The sequence below is a fragment of the Anoplopoma fimbria genome, chromosome 21, assembly GCF_027596085.1.
Source record: "Anoplopoma fimbria isolate UVic2021 breed Golden Eagle Sablefish chromosome 21, Afim_UVic_2022, whole genome shotgun sequence".
NCBI lineage: Eukaryota > Metazoa > Chordata > Actinopteri > Perciformes > Anoplopomatidae > Anoplopoma > Anoplopoma fimbria.
Window position 1 is genome coordinate 4,647,336 of NC_072469.1, and position 17,262 is coordinate 4,664,597.

Sequence of the window (17,262 nt, forward strand, 5' to 3'; positions counted from 1 at the left end):
GACGGGAGGTAATTTTCACACAAAGCACTGAGGTGACACCGTCTGGGACAGTGTTGCTACTGCACGATGTGCTCAGCCCCAATTATATTTTGCCACCTACTGTACATCTGGAAACACACACGACCACACATTACATTACATTACATTACAGTCATTTAGCAGACGCCTTTATCCAAAGCGACTTACAGGAAGTGTATTCAACATAGGTATTCAAGAGAACTACTAGTCACCAGAAGTCATAAGTGCATCTCCTTTCTTAAACAAGCATCTTAAAGCATAAACCAGAGCAAAAGTACAGTGCAGAGGCAAATTACTACGAAAACAATAATTGCAACAGACTAATACGAATACAATAAGTGCTACAAACTACTACGAATAGGATAAGTGCAGTAAACGAATACGAATACAATAAGTGCAGCGAACTGATACGAATACAATACGTGCAACAACTAATACGAATGCAATAAGTGCTACGAGGAAGGCTCAGGGTAGTACTTCTTGAACACACAATGAGAAGCCTCAGCATTAAGGCTTTGAGCTACTGATTGTAAGTCGCTTTGGATAAAAGCGTCTGCTAAATGACTGTAATGTAATAATGTAATGTAACATTACTGGCAGTCTTTTTAGCACTTAAATCAAACAAACAATTTCAAACACATCCTAGTTAAACGTGCTGACTGGACAAAATGCATTTCTGTGCTGGAAGAAGCATAGAAATGGCAAGTGCCTTCATCCCTTTGAATGGTGAAGGCACTGGCAAAATGACGTTTAATTGAAGATTTCTCTGTAAAGTCATAGATGATTATGAATTTTGCAATTTGAACATTTAATTTAATTTAATTTAATTTAAGGGCTTTTTGAAAGAAACATTTAATTTATGATTTAAAGTCATTATTATTTAATTTAATTTAATTTAATTTTTAATTTAATTTAATTTTATTTAATTTTTTTATTTAATTTAATTTAATTTTAATTTTATTTTATTTTATTTTATTTTATTTTATTTTTAATCACAACAACATTATTGTCTTTAAATTACAAAACTGTCATAAAACTACCGGTTTTCTAAATGTGGTTAATAATCCGCCGTTAATAAAAAGAGGAAGAAAACGTAATGACGACATCACGTATGACGTAAGTGCAAAGACCCGCCCTCAATGACGTTCCGTAACCTGATTGGTTCGCGTCATAGGCCCTTAACCAATGGGCTTTCCTGTTCCTGCCTACTCACGTAGACATGCGGTAGCGCCTCACTAACCCGGAAACGTGGGTCATCTGAGCGGCAGTAAGGTGAGATGACTGACATTGACGAACCTTTCATTCACATTTATTCATTTAAATGCTAGTTGTACCACTGCATTGCTTTTCACGTGAGTCTTCCCCTCAGCCTAAATATAAATGGAGGACAGGAGAGGTGCAGCTAACTAGCTTAGCAATGCTACATAAATGTCACCTGCTCAGTGTGATGAGGAAGTGAGATCTGATGCAACATCATGCATTGAGTTACTCTCCATTCTCACCTTTAAACAGGGTTTATTTAATTAAATAAAATTTAAAAAAATGTATTATAATGTTAGATATTGATGCTGAACTCCTGCTGTAGTTAAAATAATGTAATAAAAACATGCAATTTAATTCCCTTAAACATGCTTATTATGTATTAACATTTATTTCTAGAGCTGACAAGATCATTTTGATAATTCATTAATCATTTTTGTTATATTTCAATCAAAAAAATGCATTTTAAAGCCTATTTTGAGGTTTTATTGATTTGACTTTTTCTTATGACATTGACATTATTTTTACTTTTAGGGTTTTGGTTCTGTTTGTCAGACTACACAAGTCATTTGATGATGCCATTCGGCTGAAGGAAATGTGCAATTTTTCACAATTTTCTGACATTTAGTGAAGTAAACGAATAACTGACTAATCCAGGAAATTGAAAAAACTGCCAGAATAATTGGTAATTACAAGAAATGCGTACTGACATGGACATTTCACAGTTTGATGAACTTGTCTGCACAACTGAAACTAATCATTTAGTTGGTCCATTAATCTATTTCTTGATTGTCAAAAAGTGCATTGATATTGATTCAAAATTAATTATTCAATCAGAAATGCCAGTATTTGAACATTCTTGTGTCTCACAATCTGATAATTTACTGCTCTTCTGTGTTTAAAAAAAAATAAAACATATTTAGATTTAAGACAGAAATAGGACAAATACGTTTTACAAATTGTGAGGGGCAGATAGAGTAAATCATGAATTTGATTAATCAAGAAAATAATCAGCAGATTAATTGATAATGCTGTCGCCCTACTGGTGACACTGCATCTTAATTTTTACCTCATATTATTGGCATTATGTATTGTAATTTCGTGTTGCTTGTAGGCTGGCCTATAATGAGCAAAAAACACAAGGAAGTGTTGGTGTTTTGCACAAAATCAGGATACTCTGAATGTTTACCATCTCTTGATAATGAACCAGTAGCTGTTATTTCCTGCTTCGACTCAGTAATGAGGAAGTAAATTGATTTAACTGGTAAAAGTGGTACATGTTGCACCAGTTCCTCCTGAAGTAAACCCACAGGTGTTTTTGTCAGTGGGAACACGCACTTCTAGTCTGCGTCTGACATGTTTATAAATGAAACAATGGTATCGCCGTTGTGATGTGGAAACAATACGTGAAGGTCACTTATAAAGGGTATTACCTGTCTTTATGTGTGTCTGAAGTGAAGGGCAAATTTATCTTATCTTATCTTAAACCTGTTCTTAGGTTTCATTTGAGACATTTTAACTTGGCATTCATCTTTGTTTTTTCAACTAATCATTTTGTCTTTAAAACTTTAAGCACAGTTAACCAGAGGGTAATGTTGATCTGCAGCAATGTAAACTGAAAACACACATTTTATATAGTTATGACAGAGCCAGCAAGAAACATTTTTTTTTAATGCTGTTGGTCCTGAGTGGGTTTCAGTGGAGACCAAACGGCCTGTTTACAGAGAAAACGGAAGTCATCTGATATGAATAGCAACTCTGTTAGAAACCCAACTCCCACACACCCTCTCCCTTTTTCCCTTACTTGCTTTAGTTTTTGCATTTTTGTTTCTGATTTGTCCCTAACAACATCTCATCCTGTCTCCCCCTCTCTGTCTTTGGAACGACAGCAACAATGGATCGAGTGAGGTCAGCGTTTAACCGCATGGTGAGTGTTTACTACTTTTATTTAGAGGTGATGTTTCCACTTTTTTTTACATGTTTTTATTATGTTTGTATATATAATATACTTTGTTGTTGGACTTCTGTGCTAGTCATGGACTGTCCATAACAAACACCATGTTTGAGCATAGGGAGGTTCATAAGTGTACTTGGTACCAGAACACCCTAGGCCAAAGGTCTATGATCGACTTTGTAGTTGTGTCATCAGACCTGCGGCCGTATGTCTTGGACACTCGGGTGAAGAGAGGAGCAGAGCTGTCAACTGATCACCACCTGGTGGTGAGTTGGATCAGGTGGCGGGGGAGGCTGCCGGACAGACCCGGTAAACCCAAACGTGTAGTGAGGGTGAACTGGGAACGTCTGGCTGAGGATCCTGTCTGCAAGGTCTTCAACTCCCACCTCCGGAATAATTTCTCGTGCATCCCGGGGGAGGCTGGGGACATGGAATCTGAGTGGGCCATGTTCAAATCCTCCATTGTGGAAGCTGCTGCTAGAAGTTGTGGTCGGAAGGCGATCGGTGCCTGTCGTGGCGGCAATCCGAGAACCCGCTGGTGGACACCAGCGGTGAAGGAGGCCGTCAAGCTGAAGAAGGAGGCCTTTCGGGCTTGGTTGGCCGAGGGTCTCCTGAATCAGCAGGCAGGTACCGGTTGGCCAGAAGGGCTGCAGCTGCGGCGGTTGCTGAGGCAAAAACCCGGGTGTGGGAGGAGTTCGGCGAGGCCATGGAGAAGGACTTTCAAATGGCCTCAAGGAAGTTCTGGCACTTCCAACTGGTAAGAGGCCCCGGGGTAGACCCAGAACACGCTGGAGGGATAATATATCTCGTCTGGCCTGGGAACGCAGGGGGAGAACCCCAGGAGGAGCTGGAAAGTGTTACTGGGGAGAAGGACGTCTGGAGGACCCTCCTTAGCTCTGCTGGAAGAGGCAGACCTGAAGCCCCGGATAAGCGGAAGGAGATGGAGGGATGGATGGATATATAATAGTTTCAGTAGTTCTCACAGGATCTGTGAGACTATGCTGGGTTTCCCCCACATGACCGTCTCGGACCCTCCTAAGAATTGTACATTCTAAATTTAAATGCATCAATCTGGTGCACTTTCACAGCAAAATTAAAGAGCTTTGTGCTCCTGTAAACTATTTTGTGCTCTTGTTCTGGCAGAGGTAGATTGTAACTATCTGCATTTACTCAAGTAATGTACTTAAGTACACTTGAAAGGTACATGTAGCCTTCTTTACTTGAGTATTTATATATTTATTTCTACTTTACTAAATCTCAGAGGGAAATATTGTACTTTTAACTTCTTTACATTTATTTGACAATTATGGTTACTAGTAAGGGCAGAATCAGATTATTCATACAAAATATAAACAATGATAATAACTTCTAATCTATGATATACTATTAAGTAGTGTGTGTGTATATATATATATATATATATATATATATATATATATATATATATAAAAAATAACCTTAACTGGCTACAATATTTACGTGATGAACACATTACTGCATCAATAATTCTAATCCAATGATCTAGGCCTACCCTGAATATTGTATTTGCAATGGATCATTTTGCATAATAAGTATATGTTGATGCCAATACTTTTGCTTATTTACTTTTTTGAATGCAGGACATTTACATTTTTACTTGAATATGAATGGTGATGACACAGCAACAAAAGTCCCGTTTACAAAGCGCGTGAAGACAAACGGTCATGGTTTCAAGGCCGGCCTTGTGGGTTGTCGACATCGCAACAGATCACAAACTCAGGATGTTTTGTAACCGCTTGGCCTCCCGTCCTCCCCTGCAGCTGTGGGAGCACAACCTCATTTCGCTCTTATCTTCTCCTGCCTCTAGGTTAAAAGTGAGCGCTACAGCAGGTTCACTCTGCAGCCGGCCGAAGATGGAGAGCGACACATTGAGGTCAAACTGTCTGAAGACGCCACTGAGGTGGAGGACCCGTCAGGGGGATCCCCGAGCTTCAGACCGGCACCCCAACGTCACAGCAGAACTACTATCTGCTACCTGGCCCTCGGGATGCTGCTGATATTTGTCATTGGTAAGACACTCATCATTATGTTTGTCAGTTCCCCTCTTTCTTTATCTATTATTGAAATTATACAATATATGACTATAAATATGTTAGGGCGGAAACTTTTAAATTGTTAATTCAAAGGAAAATAATTCAAATTTCTCACTTATGAGAATCTGGTACCAGTGAATTTTTTGGCTTTAGAAAATGATTAAAAACAATAGTTTGATATAATATACAGTTAATAATATTCTTGGAGTCTGATATAATCTATTTGTGGCCCACAAACAGGAAGTTTTTACTTATTTGGCTGTAATTCTGGAGACAAAGAGGAAGATTGTTTACATGCGTCTGTGTTAGTGCCTTGATTAATGCTAGTCATTGCTTTTCATTTTTTATTATTTAAATTTAAATTATTTATATTTTTGTGTCTTGTGTTTTTATGATATAGTTTAAGTATTCATACATATTTTATTTCTAATTTTATTTTGCTCCAATTTTACTTTATTAATGTTTGTACTATTTATTTAGTGTTGTATTTTATTATTATTAAATATATAACTTGATTAATTGGTCTTTTTTTAAAGCACCTCATGGCAACTTGGCAGTTTAGGAAACAAAAAGAAAAGTTTAATCGCTCACACACAAAGCGAAACCGAAGTTTGCATTACTGTTCATTGTTTTACTGCATTTTAAAACACACAGGAGACAAGTGCTTAGATCTTAAAACTGGGATGATGTGTTATCTTAGTCTCAATGTGTTCACCAGTAGAGTTAAGAAGCTGCTCTTAAAGTTTATTTTTTTAATCCATTTCTCGTGTCTCTGTACTGTTTGTCCTCCAGGCTACGTGCTTGGTTACATCAACCACCGTGAAACTCAGGTGGACCAAGTGAACTGTCATGGAGAGCCGGAAACGGACGGTCATCAGGTAGTCACGCCAGCTGTTGTGGCAGCAGTTGTACAAGTTCAAGACACTCCGATGAACTGGCAGGACGTCACCCAACTCCTCTCGCAGAAACTCACCAGCCAGGCCTTGGGCAAAACTCTGAGGTACACTGTTCATGTGCACACCTTTTAGATCAGACACAATGTTATGTCAATATTAAAGAGAACACACCTTAGCACACAAACACCCAACAATCAAACAAACTTACTGCCAATTCATTAATAAGTTAATACTCCAGGTTAAAAAGAACAAGAACAGTCCTTCCAAAGTAAATCTCATGTCACAGTGTTAATGGTTTTTAGTATTGAGTATTACACTGCAGACAGTCAGAGAATACAAATGAGACATGGGAAGGTTGCAGTGATTATGTAAGGGATGATACCCAACAAGCTCCACGACTGCAATGGATGACGATGACACAAAGAAGCACCCACAGCCATGCAGAGATTTCCTTTTTTTTTTTTTTTTTTTTTTTTTTTTTTTTGTTGGCTGGATGATTTGTCACAAAAAATAAAATCTATTCACGATATGAATCATTATACAAAGTGCAGCGAGGCAAAGACATGATTAGAACATCATAAATTAGGTCGCCACGAACAAAAGTTGACAAAGAATAAACCACCATCCTTACACAAATTTGGAAAAATACAGACACTCTCATACAACTGAACTACCACTACAAGATGTTTTGACTCACCAGAATATTCTTTACGCCTGCGTCACCCTGCTATGCCATGTTTAAATGGCTGCTGTAAAATGTATTATTTTACATACACAGGAACAGTAAACAGTAAACAAGGACAACAAAACTGAACTGACTTTATTACTTGTGTAAACACAGCACATTGTGTTGCATGTTATCATGTATGATTTTGTTTTATTTAAAGACTTCACTACCTGATAATGTAAAGCAAAGGGCTGACATTTTAAAACAAAGCACATTATGTGTTGTGAGTCACCTGCTTGCCTTTTTATCCCCGGAGGTTTAACTATGATATGCATGAAAAGGGTCATTTCTGGTCTTTTGTTTCTCTCCGCAGTGAATTTGATTTGCCCAGTCGTTCTGCAGGAAGTGCTGAAGACAACCAGCTGGCAAACCGCATCTTTGAGGAATTCAAGCAAGTGGAGATGGATCCCTGGACCGACGTCCACTATGTTCAGCTGCAGACACCAGACAGGTATCCCTCTCTCCTTTCTCAGGCCCCAGAACTGTAGGTGGTTTGTAGGTGTGGTTTGGGTGGTTAATTAATGCATATTTTTGCGGGCTGGAAAAGGTTGGATTGGTGCGGGTAAAAAAACCTGTGCATCAGTTGTATCTACTCTTTTCTTTTTATTAATATTACTATTTATTATTATTTTTGGTGCAAACTGTTTCTTCATCTTTTACTTTCTTAAACAAATATCCACCCAGGAGCATGAATTATAAGCGGCAGGGAGCTTATAGGAAATAAACTCCCTCTTAACTTTCTAAGACAAACAATATAAAAACAGATTAATGATATTGTAACAAGCTTTTTATCTCTTATCTGCAGCGAGCATCCAAACCGTGTCCTTTTTGGTTCAGACGTCTTCAAGCCTACAGGGTATCTGGCCTACAGTGCTACTGGGAAAGTTCAGGTGAGTCACACTTAAAAAGTCAAAACTTGAAGTTGTTTGTAACTTATTAAAATAGATTTGAATACAAATCTTTAAGGCCCAGTGAACTGTGATTTCTTACCTTTTTATCTTTCATCTGTTGAATGTTACGGTCCGGTCTGTGTTCGTAGGGCAAGCTGGTGTACGGAAACTACGGTCGTCAGGAGGATCTGGATGTTCTTAAGAACAAGAACATCAAACTGAGAGGCAGTGTGTTGCTGCTCCGAGCCGGAAAGATCAGTTTTGCAGAGCAGGTGACGGCTCATTTTGACGCCTTCTTGTCCCTCGTATCATTTAGTTTTTTTTTAGAAACTTCACTAAAAGCTTCTTTTTTTTTCTGTCTGTGATTGTGCTGCTTCAGGTGGATAATGCTGCTACGAAGGGAGCCTCTGCTGTTCTAATCTACCCGGACACTCAAGATTATGTAGCGGACACGGCACTCTACGGACATGTAAGTTTGCACATTCTTGTTTTGTAGCATGTTGTTATTTGCCAAGGAACCAAGAAGGAAGTAAAGCCATGTGCATTGGTTTTGTGTCTGTCCTCGTTCAGGTCCATCTGGGTTCAGGCGACCCCTACACCCCTGGATTCCCCTCCTTCAACCACACACAGTTCCCCCCAACGCAGTCGTCCGGTCTCCCCAAAATCCCAGCCCAGACCATCACCGCCAACATGGCTTCATCTCTTCTACAGTAAGGATACAAATACACACTCACACACACACACACACTGAGGACAGCTGTTCATAGATCTCATGGTTAAGCTTTAGAGCGAATATCATCAACATACGGCACTTTGGACAAGTATTTACCCTGATTATAATGTGTACTAAGTAATAAAGTAGTATTTGCTGTGTATGACATTATGCTAAACATATTCTCACTCTCTGAAAAAAGCCCAATGCTAGTATACTAAAAGTCTTATTTTTTATAGTAAAGCATAACCTGATACCAGATTTCTTTTATGTGTTTGATTTTAATTTATTTTGTGATTGATTGTGGACTAACTTGTTCATCTATATATTACTAGTATTTTATATTTCAGGAAATATAGGAATACATTTTAATATTATATTAATGTATATATTTCTTTTTGGTTATATGAGTCTGGAGGTTAGTTTATTGGGTAGTTGGTGTTTTTAAAAATATTTATAAATATAAATAAAGACTTTAAGGTAGTTTTCGACATCTCGCTACCTGTAGAATGAAGTAATGTCTGTACATATATCTACAAATTCTGGTTTCCTTTGTGATCTCTTTCACTTCAAGGACTCAACTGCAATTCGTAATTTTTAATTCTGTAAATGAATTGAGAAGAAATAATGAGATAAATAAATACATTCTTCAGTGAACTCTTAATATCTTCTCTCAAGGAATATCGGCGGTCCTGAATCCGATGCAAGCAGCGGTTTTAAAGGCGGCCTGACGTCGGTGGTTTACAGACTGGGAGGCAGCGAGAACGTCACTGTAGAGGTGAACAACGTTCTGGTCAACAAGGAGATCCACAACGTGTTCGGAGTCATCAAAGGATTCACTGATCCTGGTACGCTTCCCTCCTCTCTAATCATCAACAGTGGGATTATTTAATCTCCATCGTACGTGTCAGATAACGTTTCTGTGTCTGTTTGTGAATCTGCAGATCGCTACGTCGTACTGGGAGCTCAGAGAGACTCCTGGGGGAAAGGTTACGCCAAAGCCACTGTTGGCACCTCCATATTGATGGAGCTGGCCAAGGCTGTTAAGGAGATGGTGGAAAAAGGTAACAAATATAACTCCTTTACAGACACAACACACAAGGGCTTCATTGATATGAAGCTTAAGCAGTCTGAGTCAGTCAAATCAAGTGAACGTCTTGTTTTTTTTTTTTTAAAGTTCAAAATTCACCCTTTTTATTATTATTCTTCAAGCGAAGTTCAGCACAGAAACACTGTCCCTGAAAGAAAAATAGGTAATTTTTTGATAAAAAGCATTCACTTTTAGATATCCACTTCATTTGACTCAACTCAGACTTAAGTATGAAGCCTCATATTAACATATCAATAACCCTACTTTAGCAGCAATGGAAGTCAGACTGTGGCTGGCAGTAGCACAGTTTTGCACTCTGCAGCTCACAGGAAACTCAGCTCACATGGTGGCCTTCAAGAAATGTAAAAATGCGAAAGGCTTTCTCTAGATAAAGTGTTTAGTTTGTCCTTTCTGGGCTGCTGTAGAAAACTTGTGGTGCAACATGGCAGACTCCATGAAGAGGACCTGCTCCCTGTGTAGATATGAAGGGCTCATTCTAAGCTATCAAACAGCGAGCCCCCAAAATGCTACACACTTGTCCCTGAATACAGACGTATAAAGGCACTTTCATTATCACAGTGTCCTCATTTGTCCTCTTCTGTAGAATCTCCATTACATTTGTCGTTGCAGTTTCTTTTCCTGCACAACATCAATTATGTATTTCTTTTTTTTTTTTCCAGATGGGTTCAGACCGAAGAGGAGCCTGGTGTTTGCAAGCTGGGGCGCTGGAGAGTACGGAAGTATTGGAGCGACTGAGTGGTTGGAGGTAAGAACTCTAATAATATGTTCTCGACATTAATAAAAATCTCTCCTGTGATTCTTATGTTCTCTGTTATGTCTGTGTGTGTTCTCAGGGTTATATGTCCTCTATTGACAAACGTGTTGTTACCTACATAAGCCTGGATGGAGTACTCATGGGTAAGTACGGGACACATCTTCAGTACATCTTACATGTTTTAAGTTTTCCACTGATTGTCAGTTTGCTGATTGTGTTTCCTTTAAAGGTCGTGGGAGCTTTATTGCGTCAGCAAGTCCGCTGCTCTACAGCCTCCTGCAGAACACGATGAAAGAGGTAACGGCAGAATAAACAACCCACTTAAATCTGATCACGCTCTGTACAAACCTCTGTGTGTTTGCATTCATTTTAATTCTCCTCGTCCATGCAGGTGAAGAGCCCGCTTGGTTCTGGCTCTGTGCTCGATATGGTTGGAGCAAGTAACTGGGAGGCCAAAATGTAAGTAGACAACCAGTGTGTGAATCCAAGTTTTTATTCATTCAGTCAGACAAAACTTGAAGTTCCCTACTTAAACTATTTCAATCATTTTGTCAGGAAAGTTTTGTAGTCTTTAGAAATTAAACTCTGCACTGATTAACAGCAAATTTGAAAGCCACAGAAGTCTGAAGGTTGGGTGTCGTTGGAAAAAAATGCTAATGCCGATAAGATGCTAGAGTTTTGGTACCAATGCTGATTTCTTAAATAGAGAATTGTTGACATGTTTTGATTTAAAAGCTTTTTTTCCCTGTTTATCAAAAGAGGCCACAATTCTCAGATGATAATTTGTCTTAATACAAGCAACCTAAAGAGCTAAATAATATAAATATAATCGGTCTAAAATTGGCACATTTGGTTTAAATAAGGAACTATTTTCTGTAAGAGTCAGTTAACAAGATTACAAATCTGACCTGGCATTCATGGCCGGTTTCCAACAATTATTTCTATAAACAAAATAAATAATATCTAGGTTTGATCCCCAGCTCTACATCCATCTTTTTACTGTAGAATAAAATAAGCTGTTAGACTTTTTGTTAATTAACGTTACTCTGTGCAGACTGAGGCCAATGTCAATGGACGACCCCGCCTATCCTTTCCTGGCCTTCTCTGGAATTCCCTCCATCTCTTTCCACTTCATCTCTCCTAACGTGAGTCTCGTTGCAAAAGAATCAGTGACATTTACTGTTGATAATCTTTTAATGTTAAAATGTACACAACCCTGGTAAAGCTGTGTCTTATCTACAATACATACAATTAATTTAAAGATAATGGGGAAAAAGAAACTATGTTATAACCTTTCTCAGATTAAGTTAATGACATAAATCAAAGTAATGATTTATGTAATCAAAATATGTTCACATTGTGGATCTGTTCTTTTTTTTTTAAACGTACAAATTAGATACGTTATTGGCATAAAAAGGTTACAATAGAGAACAATATCCTTTCTCGTTCCCTTTCACAGAAGACCCCACAATTTATCCTAGTTTGCTAAAGAAAAATGTATTTAAATCTGAAATGCTTGTTACCTAGATTCTTTGGTACAAACTGATCACAGAACAGTCATTTAATCATCACAATTGTGCAGTTTGCTGACATCTAATCGAATCTGTCTTTTTTCTTCTTTTTTTTTCATGTGAACATTGATTTGAAATTGCATCCTCAGGTTGAGGCCTACACTTACTATAACACCAACCTGGACAACATGGATCACCTGGATTACCAAACCAGCCGTCAAACCAGTGAAATGGCGGCGGTGGCGGCACAGTTCGCCGGTCACATGGCTCTTCGGCTCGTCCACGACCACCTGCTCCGCCTGGACGTGAGCCGATACAGCAGCGTCCTCACCAGCGCTGTGTACCGACTCTTCAAACGCGTCAACCAGCTCTCACAGGTCGGTCGCCTGTACATCCAGCAAGATGTATAAAAACAAGAAAATGTTTCCTTTTTAGAAATTTGTTCATGTTTTTTTTTTTTTACTCTTTTTTGTTCTGTAGTCTGGGCAGCTGAAGGAAGTGGATCCCAGCTGGATGAACCAAGCACGCGGCTCCTTCCAACGCGCCGCCAGCAGCATCAACAACGACATCCTCAACACCGACCTAAGTGACAAGGAGGCCTGTCGGATCCTCAACGACAGGATCATGAGCGTAAGACGCACACTGTGAAACCTCTGCTGTGTTGTCACATGCATATTAATTACATTTTTAAAAACGTTAGGGCTGGCGACATGGCCAAAATCTTCTATGAAGATATAGGTATTTATATATATATCCATAATGACATATATCACAGTATAGCGTGATTTCAATAAATGAACAGTCAACATGAAATAACCACATGATAAAGCTAATTTTTTTTTTTTTGACTTGACAAAAAGTTTTTTCTCATTTAAATGAGAACGTAAGTGAAAAATTAACAAAACAAGATGGTTTTCAAGATAAGTTATTTAGAAAAAAATAAATTTTAATTTTCCAGCTATCTATATTAATGCACGCAAACAAATAGAGTAATCTGATTAGTTTGATTCAAATCAGTTTGATAAGTATGCAAGTATGTCTTTTTATTATCAATTTAGACAATGTTATCAGCACAATATTATTCCATTGATAAATTATCATACTGAATTATAGCCCAGCCTTAAGGGGGGGGTTTGATTGCAGCACTTCCCCATGTTTTTAATATAATGTGAGTAAATTTAAAATAAAAGTGAGAATCTGAGCAAGGATTTGATGCCAACTTTCAGTTTTTATTCTCTGTCCTTTGTACGCATTGTGGCCGGTACCAAAAAAGACGTGTGATGATAATAATTCCTGTAATTTATTTGTAATATGCCAGAAATGTTGCATTAAGTATACTGGTACAGTAAAATATCAGAAATCTCAGTTAAAGATGCTGGAATAATAATAATAATACTGTGACGAATTAGTCTCGTAGCTCAAAGTCAACTTCTGGTATATTTGAACGTCTTATCACCTCCCAGATGTTTTTATGGTTTTGTGTATCGTTCCAGGTGGAGCACAACCTCCTCTCTCCGTACGTTTCCCCCGTCGAGACTCCCTTCCGTCACCTCCTGCTGGGTCGGGGCCCCCACACTCTGGCATCCATCTCCGAGACCACCGACATGGAGCAGCTCCGCACACAGCTGGCTCTGGCCACCTGGAACCTGCAGGGATGTGCCAACGCCATGGTGGGAAACATCTGGGACATCGATGACGAGATCTAAAGACAAGCTGGGGAGTTGTGAGAGTGGGTGTCATCTGTGTGTGTATGTGTGTGTGTTGTTGACATGAAATATGAGGTACAGAAGAGGGAGGAGCTCCAAATATCAGCACTTAAGCACAAGCTGTCAATCAGAGGTGAAAGCCCTGCCCTTTAAAAAAACAGGCTGAATCCCAGAAAGATCCAGGAGGAGATAAAAGAAAGTATCAAATACACTGTTAACTCTGAAAAATACTCTGAAAAGTACTTGAAGGAAAAAAATGATGCTACTGACAAATCTGCCTCCTCTCCTCCTGGCTCCACATCGAAACAACATGGCCATAAAACACTGGGAAACCTTATTTATACTTAAGTTTTATTTATCAGTGGCAGTGACCACTATAATGTTATTGTTTGTCTTTTTATACAACGTTATCGGGAGCAGTGCCTTCCATAATTATGACGGTTATACTGTCTAATCCTCCGGCAGCATCTGCTAAAGAAATGACTCCTCAACTGTTGCTGACTAAATGGAGCCCCTGATGAAAGTTATATATTTATGACCTTTTATTTTCTTCCTTTTGGTGTGGGGATTTTTCTGAAATTACTTCACAAGAAAGTGCTTGAAACTGTCATCAAAATCTAGATTTAAAACACACTGAAAGGGAGAAATTAAGGGTAAAAGAGTTTTTTTTCCCTGATAAAATGTTAGGAGTAAGGATTTAAATGTGTCCGTCAAAAACTAGACTAGGAGCAGAGAGAAATCTGAACCTCTCTGCATATTTGGAAATTCTCCAACAAGCCCAGAAATGAATTAAGACTGGATTTAATCGGCATGGAAATAAAAAAAATAAAAAAAGAATGCACAAAAAGACAAAAAATTATCAACCCCCCCCTTCTTTTTCTTTTTTTGCACAATAACTGAGCTGATTGGTTCAATGATTTGCAAGAAAGCCATTTATGTTGCACAGAGTACTTTGGGGCAGTTTGTAGTAAGATAAAGTTATCGGGAGCAGTGTCTCCCATAATTAAAAACACATTATCGGGAGCAGTGTCTCCCATAATGACAAGCAGTGATGGTAGTTTTTGCCTACCAGTGTGTGTGTTTTTTTTGTTTTTGTGTGTACGTTTTAAGTGTGTATTTATCGAGAGCAGTGTCTCTCATACTTCACTTGGAAGAGTGGAACAACTTATCGGGGACAGTGTTTCCCAGAGTTTTATACTTGACATTTTCATTTTTCATTTTTGAATTATGCGTGTGTGCTTCTGATATTATTGTTTTCTTTATCTTTGCTCACGTTTCTGTATTATGCTGTAACTTACAACAGAATTTGTTAAATTTCAGTTTTGTTTCGCATCCAATCAAGCAACCGAATACACAAACACGGATACCATTACATTATCTAACGTATAATATCCATTATAGTTTGCAGCAAACGGTCTGTCAAGCTTATCTCTACAAAAGATATCACTCCACAAGGCATTACTATTTTTGCACGCGTTTCCTCTTCACTGCATGTTACTGTATCACAGTTATGGTCTGTTTTTTAGGTACAAAACATTTTTGAATCCAAGCTGCTGATTTCTGATATTTGTTTGACCATATTGTTCCCATAAAAGTTATTCAGTAGTTTTCCCAGAATATAAGAGTAATATAAAACTCTAAAAAAAAAAAAAAAAAAAAACCTGTAAACTTGCACTGAGAGAGTTTTGAACCTGAACACAATAGTAAGTAAAAAAAAATATGTTAAAAGAACACTTTCAGTCTGTCAACCCAATTTATTCCATATTATAAACTCCAGTATAACATTAAAATCAACTTTCTTTATTTGAACATACACTCCAGACCAAACAAAATGCCATTGTTTCATATTTTAGATTATTACATGTTTGAAAACATTGAGTATTTTCCTTGTGTCGCCTCTGTTGTGGCCTGCTTTCATTTTCCTACAAGAAGTTACAAGAATCAAAATACTCGATCCTCAGAGGGGGAAACGGCGAGGTTGGGAAATTGATTTTCTGCTGACTGTGCAAAATAACACTGTTTCAAAACCTGTTCTTGAAATCATATTTCTGTGATCTCCATGTTCAGTAGAAAAAGTGTAATAAAACCTTTCCGCTTAGCATCCAGTAAATCTATGTCTGATTTTGCTTTCTATCATAGTGAAACAGAAATTCACCACAGAGGAAACACGGGTTGTTAAGGCGGGTTGTTTTTTTGTGATTCATATTGCATATTTATCATTCTCTGCATTCTTGTCTGAAAGTCTAAGTCTAAGTTTTTTATTTTGCTTACAACAAACGTCAAGGACAAAACCAAGAGTTTGTATCCTTCCCCTTTTTAACTGTTCAGAGAATGACAAATCTAATGACAGTTATTCAGCCTGGATCTTTAGGAAATGTGTCAACAGCTTCATGAGTCCTATCTTAAATTAGGCAACATGTTTTTTATACTTCTGGTGCTCTGCTTTTCAGATTAAAAGCACAATGTGCACCCAGTAATTCCAACATAGTTTGTGTTTTCCAACAGAGAAAATGTAGTTTTGCTCAGGTCCACATGTACTAGGCTTAACTAAATGTAGAATATCATTAACACTGTGTGCCGCATTTAAAGTCCATCTGATATAAAGGCTTTACAAATATCAAACACGCATATCTCCTTTTAAAAAAAAAAAAAAAAGTAAAATAATAACATGTCTTGGGCTGCAGCATTTAAAGACAGATGTAGTTGGGAAAATGTATGTTTGGGAAATAAGGTTGATGTCTAGGTCATCAGTAGGACTGACCGAATGATGCACAAAGGGTGTTGATTCATTTTCTCACCACTGTGCAATTTAATAAAACAGCTTTATCTAATCACAAAAGTATTTTATAAAACCGCATGAAAAAAAAATACTAACTTAATTTTTTTATTTTTTATTAAAATACAAAAAAGAATAATAAAAGGGGGTGACATTTTTATTATATCTAATTATAAAAAAAGCTGCTGATTTCTGATATTTGTTTGACCATATTGTTCCCATAAAAGTTATTCAGTAGTTTTCCCAGAATATAAGAGTAATATAAAACTCTTTTAAAAAATAAAATAAAATAAAAAATAACCTGTAAACTTGCACTGAGAGAGTTTTGAACCTGAACACAATAGTAAGTAAAAAAATATGTTAAAAGAACACTTTCAGTCTGTCAACCCAATTTATTCCATATTATAAACTCCAGTATAACATTAAAATCAACTTTCTTTATTTGAACATACACTCCAGACCAAACAAAATGCCATTGTTTCATATTTTAGATTATTACATGTTTGAAAACATTTAGTATTTTCCTTGTGTCGCCTCTGTTGTGGCCTGCTTTCATTTTCCTACAAACTTTAAAAAAAAAAATAACTTAAATTTAAAAGGATTAATTTAATGAACTGGAAGTGCATTTATTTTTGGTGCTCTGTCCGTGCGTAATGTCACCGTGCGTGATTACGCACGGTGACGCGCTTGCATCCAGACAGGCGCACTGAGGAGCGTCCCGGAATGAACGGAGGAGAGAGAGAGAAGAGAGAGAAGAGAGAAGAGAGAGAACAGATACCCGCTGGATTGAACCGATTACCCCGATAAACACCGCAGCTTCCAGCCGGGCTGCAGCACCTGAGAGGCGGCTGACAGAGCGAGCACTGACCGGAGGA

The 17,262-nt window shown here is 37.9% G+C and overlaps 1 protein-coding gene across 1 annotated transcript; it reads left to right on the plus strand.

Annotated features, from left to right (window-relative positions):
* The first annotated feature begins 1,221 nt into the window (after positions 1–1,221).
* Positions 1,222–15,712, plus strand: tfr1b (transferrin receptor 1b). The gene is made up of 19 exons (XM_054622604.1): positions 1,222–1,290; positions 3,168–3,205; positions 5,079–5,280; positions 6,097–6,304; positions 7,241–7,378; positions 7,733–7,817; positions 7,967–8,089; positions 8,197–8,286; positions 8,388–8,527; positions 9,208–9,377; positions 9,474–9,593; positions 10,300–10,385; positions 10,474–10,537; positions 10,624–10,691; positions 10,786–10,853; positions 11,449–11,539; positions 12,055–12,282; positions 12,386–12,535; positions 13,399–15,712. The coding sequence occupies exons 2-19, from the start codon at positions 3,173–3,175 to the stop codon at positions 13,609–13,611; spliced, it is 2,277 nt and encodes a 758-aa protein (XP_054478579.1). The 5' UTR covers positions 1,222–1,290; positions 3,168–3,172; the 3' UTR covers positions 13,612–15,712.
* The last annotated feature ends 1,550 nt before the right edge of the window (positions 15,713–17,262 follow it).